General features: G+C 33.5%; 1 protein-coding gene across 2 annotated transcripts; it reads left to right on the top strand.

Moving 5' to 3' along the window:
* Positions 1-1776: 1776 nt before the first annotated feature.
* LOC128996770 (basigin) lies at positions 1777-22096 on the top strand. Of its 2 annotated transcripts, none has more exons than XM_054422232.1 (8): positions 1777-1928; positions 2560-2835; positions 10058-10172; positions 10733-10911; positions 14625-14735; positions 15421-15612; positions 17865-18000; positions 19737-19814. In XM_054422232.1, exons 1-8 carry the CDS (start codon positions 1847-1849, stop codon positions 19756-19758), a joined length of 1113 nt encoding a protein of 370 aa, XP_054278207.1. In that variant the 5' UTR covers positions 1777-1846; the 3' UTR covers positions 19759-19814. The 2 variants fall into 2 exon arrangements, with proteins under 2 accessions (XP_054278207.1, XP_054278205.1); XM_054422230.1 differs by lacking the exon at positions 19737-19814 and adding an exon at positions 20369-22096 and having other exon boundaries at positions 1778-1928.
* Positions 22097-23470: the final 1374 nt, after the last annotated feature.

The following is a 23470-nucleotide window of genomic DNA, read 5'->3' as shown; positions in this document are numbered from 1 at the left end:
GTAATGATGAGTTTATAACATTGAACATATTATTGCAACCATAGATGAAGTAATATAATTACTAAGTAATATTATATTACTTCATCTATGTTGCAACCATTTTCCGTCACTATTAGCTATATTAGTAAAACAAATCATAAAAAGCGTAACCTAAGCACCCATGCTCCCTAGTTACATTAACAACTGTTCATAAAAAGTGTTTAGAAAGTTTAGTTTATTAATTGTTAATGGACAAAAACATCTAGCATTTTGTATGCCGTCTACTGAAGCGCCTTCAAGAGAGCAGTGAGGGCAGTAGACGCAACCCGCATGACGGCAGACAATATTTTTAACCTAGGCTAGTACAGAATTTCTATCAATCGGTCACGAGCCAGCTTAGCTGACGCCAGCTGTACTATGGGTAACATTTCTTTGCCGGGTTTCTAATTATTTTTAAAAACATGCAAACTGTTTACATTTCAAAACCAAACAAAACAGCTGGGATTTAATTTTTTTTACTTATGTTGACATCTGTTTCAGAATATAATAACATTCAAATCAATCACAATGTTATCCTTATGGAAGGAACTTTGAGGGCAGCCCACGCCCTTAAAAAGATATATTTCGAAAATCTAAAGCCAGAGTTTGCACATCTACACACCTAGACGAACATTTTGGTATATAATATGTGGGGTTAAATCTTAAAACAAAAAAGCCTTATTGTTCACAAAGTTTCATGTCGCGTATTAAATATATAGATCAGTCTAGAAAGAAAAATCTTTTAAAATATCTTCGAAAAGTTGAGACAAGGGAAATAGGACTATAATGGTTTATATAAACTTTTTTGCCCTTTTTGTGAAGGGGCGAACAATTGCATGTTTTAGTTAAGTCGTTTGAATAAAAAGTCTACTTGTGTTGGCTAAACCGTGCTATAACCATTTTAGAGGTTCGATTACTGTAGCTGAGTAATTATTGCTTGCCTAGTATAATCAGAAGCTCGCCAGTTGGATAATGAGAAACGCCATCAGTAGCTTGCTGGGGTTTCGAAACTTGGCCCTGCTATCTTTGATAATATCGAGCCTTTAATAATCCTAACCAATGAACAGCTGATCTTAGTAGTCACAAATATACCAGATACACAGATTATTACACTCCGTTCTACAGTAGAGCGGGTTCTACACTCATATTCAGCTTGAAATATACATCCAACGACCCAAGCTAGCGTCGCGTTTGTTTCGTGAGGTTTCTAGTCAAGGGAGACATCCTACCGGATTGAGGCGTCTCTAGGACCATGTCCTCTTCAGCATGGAAAAACTTACCTCGCTGCCTCAAATAATTGATAACCGGTGATAGTGATAATCTATTTAATATAAAAACATGCACACAAATGCTATATCTTGTATGCTAGTCTCCAAAAACTTGGGACATGGGTAGTAAAATTGTTGGTACCCATAGATCAGTTTAAAGTATAATTAAAAGTACAAATTTCAAAGCTAATGCACAAAGCTAATGCATCTAAACGACTTTGATACAATCTTCTATGCACTTTTAACTTTTTTCCAAATCTGTAATTGCAATACCTATCACACATAATTGTACTCACTTCAATTTGAAATATTAATTATTTTATGGAGATAAGACCAAATCTATGATAAGGCTGTTAGCATTTAAATATTAATATCGATTAATCCATAATCAATGACGGCCCAGGATTAAATACATTTCCTAGAGATATGTCCGTTATCTGTAGTCAATGAATGTCGATCTAGTCAGCTGTGTCAAGCAGAAAGACAGTTCCAAGTCGAGCAGCTCTATTCTGCTGCTAGCTAGCTGAAGCTGCCATTTTGTAGTAGTTTTTCGTCTAAAGATGGATTTTCATCCAAAGTGTACAATAGGTGCTTTTAGTTTAGCAATAATTGTGTTATTTACGAGATCCTTTGCCTATGGAGGTAAGTTATTATACTTGCAGTGTCTCATTGAATGTGAAGTGCATGAATCGTCGTCTAATCAGATTGGTACTTAAAACTACAAGCAACTTGCATGATGACCTCAATTAGGCCTACATCAAAATGGGCGTATTATAGGTTCTTCTCTGATATATGTGATATATAAGTTATTATGTTGTGTGTTACTGACACGCTCCTCAACTAACACCATTCTATAAATCATAATAATTGCTTTGGCTCTGGCCACTCATTACCATCAAAGGCCTTACCCTAGGTTAATTTTAATTAGGCCTAGTTTTCATATAAGTTACGGTACATAAGTTAATTAACCTTTTGTTCCATTGTAACAGTTAACTAAGTAGGCCTACTTATTGTACAGTTTTCCATTACTAAACTAAGCCCAATGCTTCTGTTCCTACAAATTTGTTTGTGAGGTAGAAAATTAAACTTAAAACTTAGGCATAGCCAAACTCAGGCTAATTTTATTGGTAATATACCAAGGGAGAGGATATGTTTCTTATCAATGGTGTTAGGCCTATTTGTTTGTTGTCTAGATATTGTTTTTTGGTTATATACCCTTGCTTTATTAATCTATGTGCTCATTTCTCTTACCTATTTTTGTGTAATTGTTTAGGAAATATTGTTTACGAAGGCAATGCCACTGTGGATGAAGGTGATCCTTTTACCATAAATTGTTTCCTTACCTTGTTTGACCCAGTTCAATGGGAAAAAGACGGAAAAACCATTGTAACTGAACCTGGTGTAACCAGTGATTATTCTTTTCATGAGGAAACAATCAATGGGAAAGTTATGGCTAGCCTAGTAGTCAAAGCTGCTTTACCCCTACATTCTGGATCATATCGTTGTAACACGTTATCCAGTGACAGTCATCACATTTACGTTATTAGCGGTAAGACATCAGTTGAAGAAGTTTTTAGGCGTGATGACCCCATGCTGAATTCCAGGCTAATTAATATTTTTAGGATAGGCTTGATGCTTATAGTTTTCCCAAGGTTGACAAAGTATTTCAGTGATGTGATTATAGGCTATATATTTTTTGAGTAGGCATAGATGACTTTTAACCCAATTTATAATTTTTTAGGATTGAACTTAATTAGAGTAAAGATGTAGACTAACCTTTTGTTGCTTATTTATTAAAACAAAACAATTTTTTGCAAATATTTTAGATTAGTTTTAAGTTACACATAAGTTAGTAAAATATAATATAACTTAGCCTAACTTGAAACACTGATTAAAATGAACATCAATCCTGTATAACGGTACGTCCAGAGTGCACGCTGATTCAGATTAAGATTTTCGGCGACAGGAATGGCACTTGCATTCAAATGGAAGTGGCCGTAGTGGCTGCCGGTTTCCGAGCCCGCTTGCAGGCACCTGCTTACCGGAATGAATTCTTCATTCTGGTTTCAGATTCCGATTCTGATTTTGCTCGTACGCATGGTTAAATAAATTGTGTTTTTATAGTAAATTTTTTTTGTTTATTAGGTAGGCCTACCTATTACTCTTAGGGTTACCGGTACCACTAACTTAAACGGTCTTCAGGATTTTTTTTGTTTATGTAGGTTACACCAGTTTCTTACAATACGATGTCCAATTTTATGTTTCAGTGGTTCCCACTCAACGCAATATAGAAAGAAGCTATATCATTTCTAGCTATAGGAAAAGAGATACCGTATATAGGTAGGCTAATATCATGAACACCATTTTTCACTGGCTGTAACTTCACAACTGTTTCAGACGCCATAATTTTACACGTTAAGGGTCAATCCATATCAAGTCATCCAGGGCATGACACCCATGTTCTCATATTCTAATGATTTTTTTTTCTTGGGTTCCTTTTGCTATTCTAATTATGAATACCAAATTTCATTTTGGTATCTTGAATACTTTTTTAGTTATGAATTTTCAAAAATTGCTAAAAATAAGCGTTTTCCCGTTCCCGCCGATTATTGGGAGTACGAAATTGTTTTGGTAAAAAAATCATTACTCAGTCAGTATTTATCATATCACAATGGGACTTTCAGTAAAATGTTCAGAAAATCTTGTAGAATTAAGGAAAAATATGTTTATGGGGGTGGTCATTTTATGTTCCATCCAGTAATCCATCCAACTTTAATTTTGGTCTAATCTTTAGCAAAGAACACGAAATTTTGAATAATTGATGAAAATTATAGGCACTATGTAAACCAAAGGTATTTTATCATATTTATATTTCTAAGGACATATAAGTCCTAACTGGTTCTTAAAGAAAAACTCTGGGATTTTCACTGACTTAGTTTGTACCTCAATAAACAGAAAAATATGATTTTCATAAAAAAGGCAGAGTGCGGACAGTTAAACCTGTACTAAGAATCAATAGCTACTTCAGAAAGTGTTATTAAAAAAATTATCAAGACCCATTTATAATAAAGTAGAATTATAATTTTGAAAGGCAATAAAACTGAAGTTTAAAAGCACTGACCCAAATTGGTAGGCCTACAATGTCAAGCTTAGTACAAAAAAGACGAGAAAAAATATGTACAGTATTAAGAAAATATGAAAACTTCAATCAATCAATCAATCAATCAAATATTCTTTATTCACAAAGTTTAGACGACAATATGTCTTGAATAGTGTCATTAAACTAACATAAACAAAAATTTATAAACTAAATAATTAAAAAATCATTCACAAAGGATATATATATAGTAAAACTAAAAATGAGTGCTATAACTTTAAAAAATCACAAAATCTTAGAAGGTTACGTCAAACTAGGTACCTAGTAACTGGAATTCAAATGGTCGTTTCGAGATTACAATTTAAAAATTCTTTGATGGAATAAAATGGGTTTCTTATCAACAAGTCTTTTAGTAGGCTTTTGAATCGGTTTGTATTATTTTCTTTTTTAAGTGAAATCGGTAATTTTTGAAGAAATTTTAAGCCTGCATATGAAGGTTTTTTGGTATAGAATTCTAAATTATGTCTAGGAAGGTTAATTTGAAAGCGTGTGTTATATTTACTTGCAGTGGATGATAAATGAAATTGTTTTGCATAAATTATTGTCTCATAAATATATAAACTGTAAACTGTTAATACACCCAGTTCAGGAAAGATATTTTTAACTGAATCTGTTCTTTTTAATTTCATGATCACTCTAATAGCTTTTTCTTGTTTTATAAGTATTTTATCCAAATTTGCCTTAGTTGTTGCTCCGTAAATGGCGATTCCATAGGATATGTGGGAATGAATTAGAGAATAATATATTATCCTAAGAGTTTCCAAGTTGCAAATCTTGGACATCAGCCGCAAGGCATGAATGCCAGATGATAATTTATTTACTACATAGTTTATGTGATTATCCCAAGATAGATTTTCATCAATAACCAGTCCCAGAAACTTTGTTTGGTTTACCTGATCAATTTTGTCTGTTTTTATAAAAATATTAGGTTCAAATGCTGTTATTGATTGTTTAGTTGAAAATGATATTATATTTGATTTTGTTGTGCTGATAAGCAGATTTCTTTCATCCAAAAACTTTTTTATAGGGAGGAGACTCCTGTTTGAGGATTTTTCAATATTTAAATTGGATTTTCCTGTGGAAACAAAACATTAGAGTCATCAGCATACAGACACATAGATCCATCACTGACCGGAAATATCTCTGGTAACCCCTTAATGTAACAGAGGAACAAAAGAGGCCCCAAGATCGATCCCTGGGGTACTCCATATCGTAGTGTCTGCCGCTGAGATCTAAAGTTTTCAATATATTTAGTATTTCTTTTCTCTATTACGTAGTCCACTTCAACAAACTGTTCTCTGTTTTCTAAATATGAAGTGAACCACCGTAATTCTTTTCCTATTATTCCTAATTCATTTAAAATATTTAATAGTTTCCAATGTGAAACGCTGTCAAAAGCTCTACCAAGGTCTAAAAATATTCCAACTACTTTATCACCATTATCTACTGAATTTATAATTGATTCAATAAAATCTATACCAGCTGTTATTGTAGATTTTCCTGGTCTAAACCCGTGTTGCTCCTTATCAAACACTTGATTTGTTTCAAGGTAATTAAAGAGCTGAATATAAACAACTCGTTCAACAATTTTTGAAAAAACCGGTAAAAGAGATATTGGGCGATAGCATGATGGGTCTGCGGTGTTTCCTTTTTTGAATATGGGAATAACTTCTTACCACTAATCCTTAATGAATACAATTTTTGGAGATACTCAATCTGCTTTTTACATGAAGCACTTAATTATGTACTTGGTTTTTTGTCAACATGTTTTGGCACTGTTTTTCAATTAAATCCATTTCTTTTTTCGTGAAATAATACATTTAGTCAGGTTGGGTAGCTCAGGAAAATATTTCAGTTCTGGCAGAGAGGCTGCAATTTTAGGTGGTTATAGTATACAAGTTTCTGAATCTAAAACCGCCCAGACCTTATTATTATTTTAAATTAATTATTTTAAATATGAAGGTGGCGTTGTGACCCATCATTTTAAACTACTTTTTTATGCTGAATTCAATGCCGCAATCCGTTTTTCATTGTCATACTTGGTTTTTGAAATATTGACATTTTAAATCAAAATAATTGTAATATTTTATCAAGAAAGCTTGATAACAAAACACTTATAAAATAATTGATCACATTTAATAAGGTCTGGGCGGTTTTAGGTTCAGAAACTTGTATACTATAACCACCTAAAATTGCAGCCTCTCTGCCAGAACTGAAATATTTTCCTGCTACCCAACCTGACTAAATGTATTATTTCCCAAAAAAAGAAATGGATTTAATTGAAAAACAGTGCCAAAACATGTTGACAAAAAACCAAGTACAAAATTAAGTGCTTCATGTAAAAAGCAGATTGAGTAAGTTATCTCCAAAAATTGTATTCATTAAGGATTAGTGGTAAGAAGTTTTCATATTTTCTTAATACTGTACATATTTTTTCAAGCGTCTTTTTTGTACTAAGCTTGACATTGTAGGCCTACCAATTTGGGTCAGTGCTTTTAAACTTCAGTTTTATTGCCTTTCAAAATTATAATTCTACTTTATTATAAATGGGTCTTGATAATTTTTTTAATAACACTTTCTGAAGTAGCTATTCATTCTTAGTACAGGTTTAACTGTCCGCACTCTGCCTTTTTTATGAAAATTATATTTTTCTGTTTAATGAGTTATAAATTAAAAAGCAGTGAAAATCCCAATGTTTTTCTTTAATAACCTGTTAGTATATGTCCTTAGGAACATAAATATGATAAAACACCTTTGGTTTACATAGTGCCTATAATTTTCACAAATTTTTCAAAATTTTGTGTTTTTTTGCTTAAGAGTAGACCAAAATTAAAGTTGGATGGATTACTGGATGGAACATAAAATGACCACCCCCATAAACATATTTTTCCTTAATTCTACAAGATTTTCTGAACATTTTACTGAAAGTCCCATTGTGATATGATAAATACTGACTGTGTAATGATTTTTTTACCAAAACAATTTCGTACTCCCAATAATCGGCGGGAACGGAAAAACGCTTATTTTTAGCAATTTTTGAAAATTCATAACTAAAAAAGTATTTAAGATATCAAAATGAAATTTGGTATTCATAATTAGAATAGCAAAAGGAACACATTAAAAAAAAAATCATTAGAATCTGAGAACATGGGTGTCATTTTCTTTTTTTGCTGGATGATTTGAAATGGATTGACCCTTAAGTTAATTCCTCAATCCGACAATTCAATAAAAACGACTGACTTGTTAACCGAGGTGACGTATTTCCTGCTTCCACTGTGGACACCAACCAAATTTCTGACTCAGATTAACCAAGCGCTGAAAATCTGATTCTGAATTCGTGTGCACTCTGGACGTACCGTAAGGCTTATTTACAGTCTCAGTGTAATGTTGATTAAATATTTTGTATAAAATTTAAATATTAATTAATCCTAAAAATTTATCCATCCCTTCTTGCCAGCTGTAAGACAGAACTTTGACAAAGCCTAGTGCTCCAAGTAGTAAAAATTCACAGTGAGCTGTAGTTTGAAATGTAAATAGATTACCTATGTGGTTATTGAAGAAACTGTTTGGCATGCTTTAGGTCACAAGTGAGATATCAACGTTTGATAAATAATAAGCTTACCCTACTTATGTTTAGCCTACTTTAAACAAAATCTCCATAAACAAGTCAAACACACTGTTCAGGATTTAATGGCCGCGGAGTGTATTATGATTATAGGCATTCACGAATCACGTTTCCGTAATATTCTATGTTACCAAGGTCACCAGATATGAGTGTGTGTAGAACTCGCTCCTGGTGTAGAACGCCACCATTAGCCCCCTTGGCAACGTCCTAGAACTGCCACCTGCCTACTAGGTTTACTAAATATTGGCAAATAGTGCTAATAGTGGGTTGGTCTTAATGGCAAGAGATTATCAACATGAAATGTTATAATTGACACAACACACGAGTAAATGCTCATCTTAAAAACGTTGAGGTTTCTTCGGTCACACCAAATATAGAGAATTAAAGAATTGCTTTTATTTTAAAATTAGTCGTGTCAAGTACTTTGGTTTGAAATCAGTTGAAAATTAAATGTAGGCTATGCTTTTCAAACAGTTCAGCCCAGTACCCTACATTTTTAATGTAGCAATTTGGTTTAGAAACTTGATTATAAAATTAGGCTACCTTTCAATGATGCCTACCATAGTTCACATGACTGCAGTAGAGTGGTTTCTTATAGCCTTAATATGTAAAGACCAGTTTAATCACAGGAAAGGAAGACTCAGTTGCCATTTGCCATTTAGTTACGAATAAATAATGCTTTATAAAATAAGTACCAACCTTAGAAAGTAATTAAACAGGATTTGTTCCCCACAAAAAATTCTAAATTCCCTATTACATTTAATAGAAAAATATCAAAAATATCTGTTGAACAATCTTATAAATCTTAATTTAAACTTATTTTGATCTGAAAACAAAATCATAATAGCCTATGCATTCCAGAAGTTAATAAAACACAAATATTTTACATTTATATAGGCATTGATTAAACATACTAATCTAAGATATAGGCCTAGGCCTACAGGGTTGTGCCAAAGTATGGACCTATAGACTTAAAAAAAGCCATTTATAAAAACCATTTATAAGTTAAGCTCTTTGCTATTAAACTCAATAGGTCATCTGTTGGCCACAAACCAAATTTAAATTCATCCCCTTGTTAAAACTTGAGCAATGAAAAACATGATAATACTGGTGTGAACCAGATGCGTTCATTTGTTGAATTGAGCTCGGAGTCCAAAAATAACCATACCATTCTGCCTAGACCTTCTACAGTGAAATATTCCCACCTTTATCATCATTCAAGAAGAACACAAACAGTTCGTCAATTGCCGCAAACAGTTATTTGAGAATTTATCTATTTTTCATGACTAAAATATTGCTGATGATTTTCTAAAAAAATACAGCACAGTGTTTGTGAAATGAAGAAAGGAAACAGTTACAAATTGATTGTTTTCAAATTCAAATTGCTTACTCCGTAATTTTAAATGAAAATATGAATAGTAAATAAGTAGCAACAAGAACTAAAAATGTATGCCTTTTTTCAATAATTATCTAATTTCTTGATTTGTTAGTAGAAAATTTATTTCCTTAATTTTTGCCGATTGTAATAGTAATGTTGGTTTAATACTAAATGTGCCACGCTACAAAACGTAAGCTAAAAAAAAAATTGTAGAAAGTAAATAATTCTGTGTAAATTTGATTTTATTCCTAAATAATGGCAGTTTACTTTGTTAAATTATGTTTTCCCACCATATTATTTGTCATCTGAAGCTAAATTTAACGGTAGATAAGATTTATAAACAATTCAAAGTTCAATAGTCCAAATGTTGTTTGAAACAGTTAAAACACTTAGGTTAAAAATTCCATAACTAATAGTCAAAGCTATAACATATAGGAATTTTAATTTACAAATCCAGGATTGGAGTTGGTATTATTGGTAAGACAATCTCCAATTGTGATACATTTTTTTGGTTAATTTTCTGTCACCAAGTTGTATTCAATTTTGGTGTGCAACTTTATGTTAGTAGAGTCTGTGTGCCCATCCTAAACCAGTTTGTTTTGTTCTTTCAGCAAATGAGATAGTAACAAATGCCGAATACTCAAACTACAAAGTTTTAAATTATGGAGAGAGTATGGTGCTGCAATGTAATGAAACAAACCCTTCCAAAGAGCTTGTTGTGAAATGGTAAGCGACCTTGTAAACTTAACAGATTGTCTTTATTTTACTGAGAAGTTTTGGATTTTACGACTTTATATTTTCTAAGTGTAGTTTTTAAAATATTCTATACTAGGACAACAGGATGTAGGCCTATTTAACTTTGTTTGGTCTTATAGTTAACAAAGGTTACCTTCTTCTAATCCTGTTTATTTGCTCAATGTTTGATAAGAACCAGTACAACTGGTAACCTGTCCTTGTAGGCCAAACCCATGACCTTGACAGAATTTCTTAATCTACAAATTTACTAGGCCTATTATTAATCATCTTGTATTGTTTTTGTCAATTCAGTGCTGTTTAAAAGTGCCAAACAAACTCATTCATTAATTTTAGTTAAAAATCTTACTGCTATTTCCCTTTTGGTTGTAAAGTATCCTTACCTTCTCTGTCCTGTCCACACTTTCTACTTGCTATGTCCATTGTCCCCATTATGGTCGTCAAGTGATGTGAGTGCTAGTTCAGTACCATCTCACCTTATTTAGAAATCTCACATTGTCAACACTAATTGTAGATGTAATTTGTCATTTCAGGTTTAAGTACGATACTCCAATCGTCAGCAGCGGGGGGAACCATCCAAAGTATGTTGTCAAGGATAACGAGCTGATAGTCAACAGAGCTCTGGAAGACGATGTTGCAAACTACACTTGCAAGCTGGTCAATTCGAAAAACAACAACAGCGAAGTGGCCAAGTTTGATTTTCAAGTTGTTGGTATGTATTTTCTGTAGATGGCGAGTGACGTTCTTCATCGTAAAAAATGTCGTAGACTATTAACATTTCAAAAGGAGTAAGTCTCAGAATTTACATGCTATTAAAAATGATCCCTTTACAAAACATTGCACTGAAAATGAATCTATTGGACTTAAATACCTGAAGAGAAAGCAATGCAATATGGGTGCTAAAAACATTAGTGTTTCCCGTTTTTTGTAATAATTATCTAGTTGTTCTGTCCGTGTCTCGCCACAGGAATAGAACACATATGGTGACTCTTCACCACCTTGTCCAATGCAAACTGCTGGTTTATTAAGCGCTTGTGCTTGAAGTGAATTAATTTTATCAATGTACATGTCACAAGGAAAAATTACTCCACTGATGCGTTCTTTCCCATTTGGAACATATAAGGCTCCAGAATAGGTCTTATGATAATGCTGATAATGATGATGCTTGTGATAAAAACAATTGTTTGATCAGCCTTTAATTTGCGTCCGATATTTACTTTACAAAACATACAACTGCATTGTAAAAGTTTGCCTAATTGGTCAATTGTATTATGATTATTTTTAAAGTGATAAAATTAATGAATCTGAAATTTGTAAAGTCTTAATTACAATAAATAGTTACCTTGTACATAATAATCCTAATCAGCCAATTTACTTAACTCCTAACTTAATTACATTAAAGTAACTTTCACCAGTAAACAGTTATTGAAACAATTCCCAACAAATTAAACAAGGATTAACTACACAAATTAGTTTGTTAATTCAAATATAGGCCCCATTCCAAACAATCAGTTATCAAAATTACATACAATACATACAATTACATACAATATTAGCCTAAATAATTTTAGGAATAAAGGTATAAAAACTGGAAAAGCCACTGCACTTCATCCATATGTAACTTACTTGATTTAGTTTGACGTTAAGAGCCATTAAAAGTTTGTTCAAGGCCAGTTTTAACATCCAGCCTTAATTTGGTGTTTTTAGGTTCCTTCTGATAGGTATTTTCCTGTAACTATTATCTGGCCAAGTAAATAAGCCATTAGTAATATACAGGCAACCAGTTTCAAAGTCAAAGTCAAATCATTTATTGCCGCAACACATTTACAATGTATGACAACGTCAAAATAGGTACTGTACAACAAATTATTTACAAATCAAATGCATCAGTCCATTGATTTACAATTATCAATGAATTCATTCAAAAAATATACAAAGAATATATCTTTATGTTTGATTACAAGTGCCCCAGGACCTATTGTTTTACCCCAAACATAGCCTACTAAAGGTTGGTCATACTAAGTCCACATTTGAACACTCTGACCTCGTTGTCTTTCCTCTTATGTTCAAAATATAAAATATTATTCAGAAAAAAACGACAAAGACTATTGCCCTTAACATTATTTTTTTATTAAATACATTCTTTTTTCTCAAAAATCCCATATAGGGAGGGAATAAGCTATTACTGTAGTAGGTCTCATGGTAAGACCCTGGACCCAGGATTAATTTAATTTTTCATTTTGATGTCCCCAGAGCCCAAAAACACCATTCGTATGGTATGTAATGTGCAAAAACGTCATTTTGATGTAGGCTATATGTTAGTTGTCTAAGTTAGCTATTCATTCAAATTATTGTTATTTAAATAGAAAATAAATCTGAGTATTTTAAGGCGATATTTTAATGGGAATCGAATCAGACAAATGGAAAATTCGTTTTAATCTGCTGGTTTGCCATGGCAGAAGTGTTTATTTTAAGTGTGTCTATTAAGAATAAAAAAAAAAAAAATAAAAAAAGGAACAACAATAATATGGAGGATTGTTTTTTGTGACAAGAAATAATAGATAAAATTATTGATTCTTTTCATGCATTTAACTATTTTTAAAAGTCTACAGTTAAGGAGGCCTCCATCGTCAACAGGGGAATGTTATCACCACTTTCTTATCTATGGTTTATTAATTTGCTGTGACACAGTAAAAGCAATCCATCATAAATTATTGTAAAGTTACCAAAGCTCTTACGTTAATCTCACTTAAGTCACTATAGAAGTGTTTAAATAATTTTTTTGTAAAGTTGTTGGCTGAACAAGTATTTAAGCCAATTTTCATAAGTTAATTCATAATTGTGATGCCATGGGTTTTGGCATTGACTATACTATATACAAAGTGTACACTTCCCATCCAATGTTAAAATTTGAAGAAAAAAAAAAAATAGTGCAATCTGTTGAGATGGTATACCAACTAATGACAATATTTTGTGTCAAGTGATAAATCAATCAGCTGTTGGCATAATCTATATAATTAATACGCTACATGAAACTTTGTCAATTGAACTCCTCCGCCATTTCTAAACCGATTTTACCCATTGACGTCTCATTGGAAAGAGCGTGTCGTGTAGATTTGCAAACTGGCCTTACATTTTTGAAAAAGTCCCTTGGGCTCTGCCCCAGTGGCTTTGAAAGTTCCCATGTTATCCTTATGAATAACATACTTGTTTACATGTTGATAAGCTGAATAATTTAACTGCTGTTAATTATTTTTCAATTCAATGAAACGCATTGAGTACATTTATTTACTATTTGAGTTTGTGTAAACATAACCCCCAAAACAGATCGTGTTAGTATGGTTGTATCTTAAATTTGTGTATATGTATCGTTGTTTTGTGTCGCTATGACGGATCGTGTTAGCATGATTGTTAACACAAATTTTGTATAAATAAATTAAAATTTATTTTAAAATAAATTAAATTTATATAAATAAATTTTGTATTTATCGTTGTTTTGTGTAGCAATAATTAGTTTATTTGTCGTTTTTTTCTTTTAAATACCTCCGACGCAACGACAACGAAACATATACAGGAGGCGTATTCGTGATAACGGCCGCAGCTACAGAACAGTGGCGCGTAATAGGCTTAACTCATCACAGTCAGCACCTGACCCTGGACCATCTCAACTATTATAGGTTACAAATGCGCCCTAGCACTACCCTAAAACGACTTTTAGTTCTCAATTGGCCCTCTATCAATGACCTGTGTTGCCTGTACAGCGAGGCATTTTGAGAAGAAGAAAACCGGCCGGAATGCTTTAATTTGATCAATAACGAAGATAAACATGGTCTGAGTTACACACACCGGTAATCTTTGAGTTGAGTCTTATAAACTCATTGTAAATATGACTGTTATTCGTTTTGAAATAACTCATGTAATACTTTACAATTGCTCGAATTCGAGCAACATGTACACTAGTTTTTATTAATATTGAACCCAATAAACTATTCTCTGGTGAGATGGTTCTGAACTTCATCTGTTTTCTTGGCTTCAAATTTTTAATGTTATAATGTTTGGTTTATATAATTTTAAAAATATTCTATATGATTCTTCTACTGATTTTTTATTTGTTTTAGTTATTTTGTTACATACTATATTTTTTACCCTCATGCAACCTTTGAGGATAAATTACTGTAGTACCATTTGCATTTACTGTCTTCTTATTTCTGAATTTAGCCGTTATTAAAATAGACTGTTCCTTTTCTTGTCTTAATCTGGATTTAGCGTGGATTTACATTAAATGTCGATCTAATGTAGACTAATGTAGACCTAATGTAGATTAAATGTAGACTTATTAATGTAAATAAGTATGATTTTATTTTCCAAGATTATTTAAAAATTTTTTGGCATTTAACTAATTTCAATTTGTGACTGTTTCACCAGGCAAACCATACGTAAAACTTCCAGAATTTATCACGGTCATTGAAGAGGAGAAACTGAAGCTAGAATGCACTGTTGTTGGCAGCCATAACCCATACGTGGAATGGAAAGTCGGTAAGTTCAAAAGTGAAACATGTTTTAGAAACAAGTGTTAAAAAAAATAAATAAAATTTCCAATCGCTGTCATAATTTAAAAAATGGTAAAATCATTTAAATCTTTAAAACTTGGCTTAGAGTCAACTAAATAACCCCTAAACAAGTTAACATGTAAGCCTTTTTTATGATTCACAAGAGTGATTATTATAATTTATTATAGAGAAGCTTAGATTCCAAATCTTAATGGCTATAGCCACTGAATTACTAAGTTTCAGTCTGTAGGTAGGCATAGTATATTTACATTCAAAATGTCGGATATTTTACTTGAATTCCAACCAGAAGAGCTCATATATAAAAGTGTACTAGTGTTACATTAAATTTGTACCTAATACTTTTTACATGTTATCTTACGGGAAGTGCTTAGAGGTTTTTGTTGTAAAAGATCCTTAGCTGCATGTCACCATGAACACTCTGGTCTGAGCAGTAAGTCACATGAACAAGTCAGAGGTCACTGCGGCGATAAGATTGTGCAAGGCACTGCCGCTGAGGTACTGTGTTCTTTAAGTATGTGGTAAAGTACAGTACAGTAAAACTTGTTGATAAGGACAGTGGATTGATTACAGCCCAACAGGTCAAAGTAACCGGTAGCCATATCCCCTCCTCCCCACAAAAAAGATACCAAGTTGATGGTGATTGATTGCAGGCAATGAGACCTATGACCAAAGTGAAGGCCGTGTGAAGCTGTCCGTAGACCCGGTGCGAGGAGTCAAGAACGCTCTGTTGGAGCTTGAACCTGCCCGCATGTCTGACCGTGGTACAATCAACTGTACGGCCCACAACATCGCCACCACGTTTGCCGAACCTAATGTCGCATCTACCTACGTCAGAGTGAAAGGTAAATTAGGGCCAAACATACCGTTGTCAAGGCAAGCGGCATTCAATAACATATGGTTGGGTGTTTGACAAGTAAAATTAAGTTGAGCCAAAAAATTTAAAATAATTGCTTTGTTTCTATTTTAGAAAATTTCTAGAAAAGAATTTTAACCTTCTAGAAACTCTGTAGAGGTAAGAGGTAACCACAAATAAGTGTACACTACGGTTGTCATAATTTTCAAAATTAATGTTTCTAGCCCCATCAATATTTTTCAAGACGAACAGGTTTTAACTTCACCTCAGTCAAAAAGTACCCCATACCATGGTTATTCATAAGTTGGATCAGACTGTATGTTTTGTTGTTGCAAGGTTTGAAAATGTTTCTTTTGCAACAAAACCTGTAATCTGATTAAACTGAAGAATAATTGAGGGAATATCTGTCTGAAGTGAAGCAAAAACCTGTGTTATCCTGTGTTGGTTATAATTTACTCGGTCGGTCTGTAGAATAGCAAATTAATTGATTGTCACACTTTACTGTAGATTTTATTCTTACTCTGTTAGGTATGTAATAAATTTACTGTTGACAATACACCTCTACCAAACTCATTTACAGTTTGCGGCTAACCTAGCGGCATAGTATACTAAATCCGTAAAAGAAACAATAGAAGTAGTAAATCAGTTTGGGACCATCATTTAGTGTTAACATTATTTTTTCGTGGTGCTCGCCGTTAATAGAAAGGTAATCTTATCAGTGTCATTTTACTCGCTTGTTTTAACAGGTCATGAGGTTGTATAACAAAAATAATCGTATTACCAAGGTACCATACTATATTATTTCGTGATGTTTATCGTTAATTGGAAGACACAATGAACGTTAAATCACTTGCTTGTTCTAACAGCTCAGATGGCATTGCAAAAAAATTGTATTACCAATGTACTATATTATTTCCTGCTGCTCGTTGTAAATTGGAAGACATGATGCACGTTATTTCATTTGTTCGTTCAAATAGTTCAGACTACATTACAAAAATAGTTGTATTCTAAGTTATCTATAATCAAGGTACTATTATTATATTATCATGCTCGCTAAGGAGACGCGATCAGTGGGATAGTAAGTTGATTTCATTTGTCAATTTAAACATTAAATATCAGGTTACTAAAATAATAATATGTTATTTTCAATCATCTATTATCAAGGTATTTTGTTAAAGGGTTTTCTTTGAGGGAGAGGTGGGAAAATGAATTTACGCGCACAGTTGGTTAGCAAGAGAAGTGATTGAAACTCTCGGCACACTCAAATGCTCTTTGTACCTCGGATATCGCATTGATTGTTGACCGTCCCTTTCTGAAGACTTACTGATTGGGAGAGAAGTCTCCGGCACCTTCCACGGTCGACGACAGCTGGGAGCGGATAAACTTTTCAAATTGTTTTCTGGCTGTGTCCAACATACAGAGGTCTGTCTTGGCCTGATCACAAGCCAAAAAATCAGTTCCATTGTAGACGTTACCAATGCCTTGGCGCCAACCGGTGCATCAGGATTAACCAACGCTCCCTGATAAATTACCTCGATGAACTTCTCATCATCTAGCTTGTCTGTATTCCATTGACGTGGTCCAAATCGTGATATGGACGCTCATCAAGTATATGGAAAATGATGTACTGATGATTGCTTGCCGTGAGATCTTCAATAACTCTCCAGTTAGAGATCCACTCGCAAACAAGAGCGAATCTCAAACAAAGGAAATGTTGGGGATCATGCCTCTCTTCCTGGGCACCGGAAAGTAGGCGAGTCGCTCTTGTTTTTAAGACGAAAAGTCCGGCTGTGGCTAAAAAGTCCAGGATGTATTGTAGGGAGTTTGTAGATGGCATTCCCCACTCAAAAGCCCTCGCATAAAATCCCCAGTGACGAAGACATACCCAGTAGTGACACACATAATTTCCTCTAGGGGGTCAATCTTCAGACAGAATTCCCAAATGGGCTCATTAGGGGTAAGGTAGACACTGAAAAACGTAACGTCCCTTCACCTGACCCAAACGAACCCACGACCGTGTCCGTTATACCGCACTATTAACAAGGGCAATAATAATAATTATAATAGGCCACTTTAGTAATAGTATTACAGTATTTATCCTATTGTATTAAATAATGCCCACCTATAGTGTGTAGTCAACGCTTGCACATCTTTACTTGTACACTTGCCATTGCTTGTAGATGATCACTTGTTCCTAGCGCAAGCTGCAATGTCAGTGTGATACATTGGGTTTACTTACAGACAAGTACGCCGCGCTGTGGCCGTTCCTGGGTATCTGCGCCGAGGTCATTGTCCTGTGTACAGTCATCTTCATCTACGAGAAGAAGCGCAACAAAGCCGAGTTGGAGGAGAGCGACACGGACCAGAGTCCGGAGCAGTGAGTTTTGTAATTGTTTGACACATGAATTATAAATGGATTAGTCAGGTCTAGGAGTAATTTTAGTGTATACCATATAGTGACCATGTGTTTCTGCTTTTAGCTCGCTGAATCTGCATTGATGCGACTTAATTGATCCCAGTCGTAAAATGTGCTTGATCATTGGAAAAGTAGTTTTAGTGTATACCTCGTCAATAGATTCTGCTTTAGCTTAAAGGCTTCATTGATCCAATTTGTATTGATCCCAGCCCTAAAATGGTTTTTGTCATTAAGTCTAATATCCAATCCTTATTGCAGGTTACCCTATATCTTTCATTTTGTAATCTGTCAGTGCCCTTAACCCTTAGCTGTTTGAGATTACTGGCTGGTGTCGGTATTTAAATTTTAGCCATTGTTGGTTTTACTATGTAAATTAACAATAACTTAGTCAGATACATAGCCCTCACATTGTCCCAAAGGCATTTTTTTCAGGCACCCATCACCTCTGAACCAGCCCCTGTAGCTTTATAGATAGTTTTATCTAGATCCTTATTTCAGGACACGCTTTGATCTACGAATCCTGCTAGTTATACTAGATCTTTATATATTATGCAAAGTGGTACTTTCCTGTTAAAGGGAACATTCATTATTATCGATGATTTTTTCGATATATCGATATTTTTGTTTTCCGATCCATTACAAAATTGACAACAACTAACTAACTGATCTTGTTTAGGCTAAAACAGTCTATTATATGGATTAAGAAATGAAACTGTGCTAAGCTAACCTAACATAACCAACCAAACTTGCTGTACCATTTAAAAACTCCGTTTGATAACAGAAAAGGCAAGTTAAACACGGAACTTTTAAATGTTACAGCAAGTTTGGTTAGTTATGTTAGGTTATTTTTTTAAGAACAGTTTCATTTTATTATTGTTTGTTGATACTGGACAATATTTATCGTAGTTGTCAGCTGATATGTTTCAATTTGTTAATATCGATAAAAAATGTTCGAGAAAAAAACCATCGATAATAATGAATGTTCCCTTTAATAGGAAAGTACCTGCAAATTTGACCCTGTTTGGAGCTGTCACATCCAATCAAGGCAGCTCAAATCTGACAGCCCTGTGTTCTTTACTTCATCCACTAATATTTTAGTAAATTAGTAGTCTCATCATAGTAGCTGAAAATGATTTGACAAAAATTACATAGAAAACAAAAATATGAATCGTGTCGTTCTGTGATTAGGCTACTTTTTTGTTGAAAGAGTATTAACTCCTTGAAATCATTAAAATCCATTGCCATTTGAAAATGTTTAATACAGTGGTGGCTTAGTTAGTTCATATGAGGCTGTACACACATTTGCACAATGATTCGTTCACAGATGTTCTGAGTTGGAACAGGCTTGAATAGTAGGGAATGAAGTAAGGAACAGGTCTCAGATTTAAACTAGCATGCTTGGTTACGAATTACGATGGAGACCGTAATTTACAGACAACCCTAGTAGATGAATATTTATTTAAGAAAATTGTTTCTCATTTAGCCCCGCTCTCTCCAGGATGTATTAATGAAACTGGAGGGAGATTGCCTAGGTACAGATTACGGATAGTAAAGACTATGAATGAAAATGTAACTGAAAACAGTAAAGGACAGAATTAGTATAATATTTAAGCCAGAGGATCTGATAAAATCTGGAAATGATGGAAATAAAAATGTACAAAAAAAGCCTGCTAGTCTAACATCCTGATTGTATGCAGGAATTTGCAAGAAGAAAAATAGAGTTTGGTGAGGTAGCCGCATCACACACCTTATAATTTCTGGATTATTGGTTAGTAACACTTAATAGCAATGTTAGGGAGACCAAGCTACAAAACCAGTGTTAGGACTGATATTAAAGTATTACAGAAGTATTCCTAACCTCAATGTCAAACCAGCTGGTATGTAAATAATTTTACAATGCATGTTAAAACAATTATTTTAACTTTAACTAACTTATCAATGTCCCTTCCTTTTAAAACCAAACCCTAAAAGTTAAGACTGAAAATTAAATCAAATTATAATTATCTACTGGAAAACTCAGCCAAACATATTCAATGCAGCGCAGTATATTGGTTGACAGTAAAAGTTATAAAATAACTGTCTAGAGTAAAGGTCGTCCTTTGACTCTGCCATACTGTACAAAAATAAATTCTTCCTGCAAACTCATTAAAAAGCTTGGCCTTGCGAGCTTTCTTGAAAAGCTTGAGTTGAGCTTAGAACTCAAAAAATCTTTTGAAAATAGTTGACAATTTGGGTACTGACACACTCCTAACTTGTTGGTAGTGCATGGCAATAATTGTACCTTATTGCTTATTGCACAGTAGTGTCTGACCTGTGGTTATGATTGCAGGAAGAACACCCCGGACCATGGCAAAGATTCAGTCCGGCAGAGGAAGTAAACGGGTATCACACCAAGACACTCGTCTCCGTCATCCAGTCATTCATTTTAAACATTTCGAATGTATGATAAATCATGTTACCCAGTGCCGACATTTGAGGTATAGAGTATTGTTGAACCTTTTATTATTTATTTTTGTATCCGGTCGCCCGAAGTCATCGTTTGCCGTTTGACGTCACCGGTAAATGTAAACTTCCGTTGTGGATTGTTGAAGTACAAATTGTTTAGTTTTCAACACCGTGTAGCTCTATGCGCTCGATTCCTTGGTTTCACAAACTCGTACGAACGCTTTAAACTGTACAGCCACCTTTTGTCATTTGGGTGTTACTGTTTTTACGAATCATTCATTATACACTATGACTACTGTATTCTTCTTTAGGAATTAGGCCACACTTTGTATGTAGATGCTTCGAGTGATGTGTATATACAGCAATAGACAAAGAGCACTTTAAACAAACTATTTACGATGCCTTGTTTGTATTTGGTCGGACCAATGTCTGAGTGCTAGTTTCTAGTTTCCTTTATAACACCAAGAGAGGTGTTTGGTGTTGTAGCTTTTAAGTTGTTAGGCTAAATGTCGTCAAATCAGAACAACTCGCCCGACGCTTGGTTTTAGAGTCAATAGGCCTATTGTTGTTCCGGGTATTTGCACAACATTTTGTGTTTTGTCTAAATATAAGACATTTAAACATCGAGGTTATACAATTTTATTATTTTTATTCTTAAGTAAGCCACTATTATTTAGAATACTTCATTATTTATGTTAGTGTTGTTTTAAAATTTTGCTTTTCGCTTTTCTATTATTTAATTTTACACATTTATGTAGTATTATTTTTTATATTTTAAATTTTTGTTTATAACAGGGAATAACTGTTTTCAAATTTTTGTACAGAAATCATATTAATTGTAATACTGTTTGCATTTAAATCTCTTTATAGTCATTGATGTAGTTTAATAATAAAATGTTAAAATTTGTATCGACTCATTTGATAGTTATCACTTCATTGTTGTTGATGTTTTAATGTTCTATTTTTAAATTGTAGCATTACAAAAATTACAAAATAAACTTATACAAAAAATGTCTAGTGTTTTTAACAAATTTAGGTAATAAATTTTAACTCTTTAAACGCTCTCTAAAAGTTGTTGCATGTATAAACAATGAATTTGGAAGAGGTTCTGTCTTATGATTTCTTCCAACTTACAAGAAGGTTTCCCCGTTTAGACCCCCTGTACAAAGTCCCGTTGTATGTGACATTCACATATGTGATCATGTAACATCATAATGATGAACGCACCTCTCCATGTTCATTGTGGTTAACCGTTGTAAAATTCTTCTCCTCGAGTCGGTAGTAGATTCTTATCTCAATATTAAAATTTTTTGTGCAAACTCAGCTGTATTGTTTTGGATATTTTCAGAGTGCAGAAAAGCACGAATCCAAGCAAGGTTTCGTATTTGTTATTGTTATCGCCTTAGGGTTATAGTATTGTTAAAGTTTATACAAAATCTTACATACGGGATGTTATTTCTGTACACTAGTATCGTGTCTTTTTTTAAAATTGTTTTATTATAAGTACGTTGTACTTAAAGTAATATAAATATCGATTTATTAGAGCTATGTAGATAATGTATACTGTGTGACCTAACACTATAAATAAATTACCTATTAAAGTTAGTTACCACTCTGGTGTCAAGTCATTTCACATTCGTTACACCTTATCTTGATGGTAGGCTTTGGTACACGGCCCCACACAGAAACTACCTATGTGTTTTCTAAACTACAGAACCACATTTGTAGCCTATGTTTAAGCCAGGATGTCTGCAAAACACTTTGAACACTTTTTTGATGGGATGGCAAGCATAGCAAACCAACCATGTAAGCACTAGACAGTCAATCAACCAGCAAGTCAAATCAACCATTGGAAGTAGATATGCCTAATTCTCACACAATCATGTCCTGTAACCAGTCCCATTATCTGCACTTATTAACACTGGATATCCTAGAGACAATACTTCTTTCAGTTACAGTTAACACAGAGGAAGCAGCTAATGGGCTGCGTGGATGAGTGCGCGAAAACGTTTAGATTTAGTTTTGACCGAATGAAAGGCATATTATAACATGTTCTGCGTCCCAGTCGTAGTTTTACAAGAACCCAACTAAAGATGAATGCAAGGCGAGTGTGGAATCAAGTGAGATGATCTATGAAGTTTTCTACTGACTAAGATCAGATGTTTTCATTATTCAGTAGATGAACTGCTTGGAAAATAAAAGAGAGGATCTATGTTATCTACGATAAACTTTAAACTTTTTACAACCATAAAATTTGATTCAGGATGTTTTGCAATGAAATGACAAACACATTAGACCATCTGTTACAATGATCTTTTATATAGGCGAAACAGTTTTTTTTTTCAGAAGGGTCAATTTGTTTTGGAATCACTTTTGTATTTACAAACACTAAACAGACAACTATATTAAATTGTAGTTAATTTAAGCATCAGTGGTTCCCAAACTAATTTGGTCTGGCGATCCAACTACATCTTGCATTTTCTTAAGCGACCTAACTTTGAATAATATTAATGATATTATGTAAAATTATACTCAGGAACATGCAAATAAGATGAATTGTGGAGATGGTTTGATAGAAAATAAAATATTTAGTCCAAAACACTATTAATTTTGAAAATTTAAATCATCAAGAATTGGAGTGTACAATTTACAGGAGGCTTTATTCATGGGCGCCCACAGGGTGGTGCAAGGGGGTGCACTTGCACCCCCCTGCACCCCCTGGCTCAAAAATAAGAAATACATTTAATACCCATAATGTTCTGTAGTCAATTAGTTTTTTTAAGAATTTATAAAAGTCGTGTCTAAGAAACGTTTTAAATTGATGTTTAAATCAAACTAGCTGTTACCCACGGTGTTTGACTTCATAAGTATTGATTGATTGATTAAGTTAAGCCATATATAAAACATACCTCCATTAGTAGATTTCTCATCCTTATGGAACAGCTGAATTTTATTGTTTGTTCTGTACTTGTTTCCCGTTATTACA

Source organism: Macrosteles quadrilineatus, unplaced genomic scaffold, assembly GCF_028750875.1.
Source record: "Macrosteles quadrilineatus isolate MER2022 unplaced genomic scaffold, UCM_ALF_1.0 Scaffold_6__1_contigs__length_79288215, whole genome shotgun sequence".
In the NCBI taxonomy this organism is placed as follows: domain Eukaryota; kingdom Metazoa; phylum Arthropoda; class Insecta; order Hemiptera; family Cicadellidae; genus Macrosteles; species Macrosteles quadrilineatus.
The sequence above is the reverse complement of the archived record's forward strand: the minus strand, read 5'-3'. Positions and strand labels throughout refer to the sequence as shown.

Coding starts and splice junctions, on each gene's coding strand:
- LOC128996770 (XM_054422230.1), top strand. CDS start 1,847: ATGGATTTTCATCCAAAGTGTACAATAGGTGCTTTTAGTTTAGCAATA. Junction 10,173..10,732: donor AAAGAGCTTGTTGTGAAATG/GTAAGCGACCTT, acceptor TTGTCATTTCAG/GTTTAAGTACGATACTCCAA. Junction 10,912..14,624: donor GTTTGATTTTCAAGTTGTTG/GTATGTATTTTC, acceptor CTGTTTCACCAG/GCAAACCATACGTAAAACTT.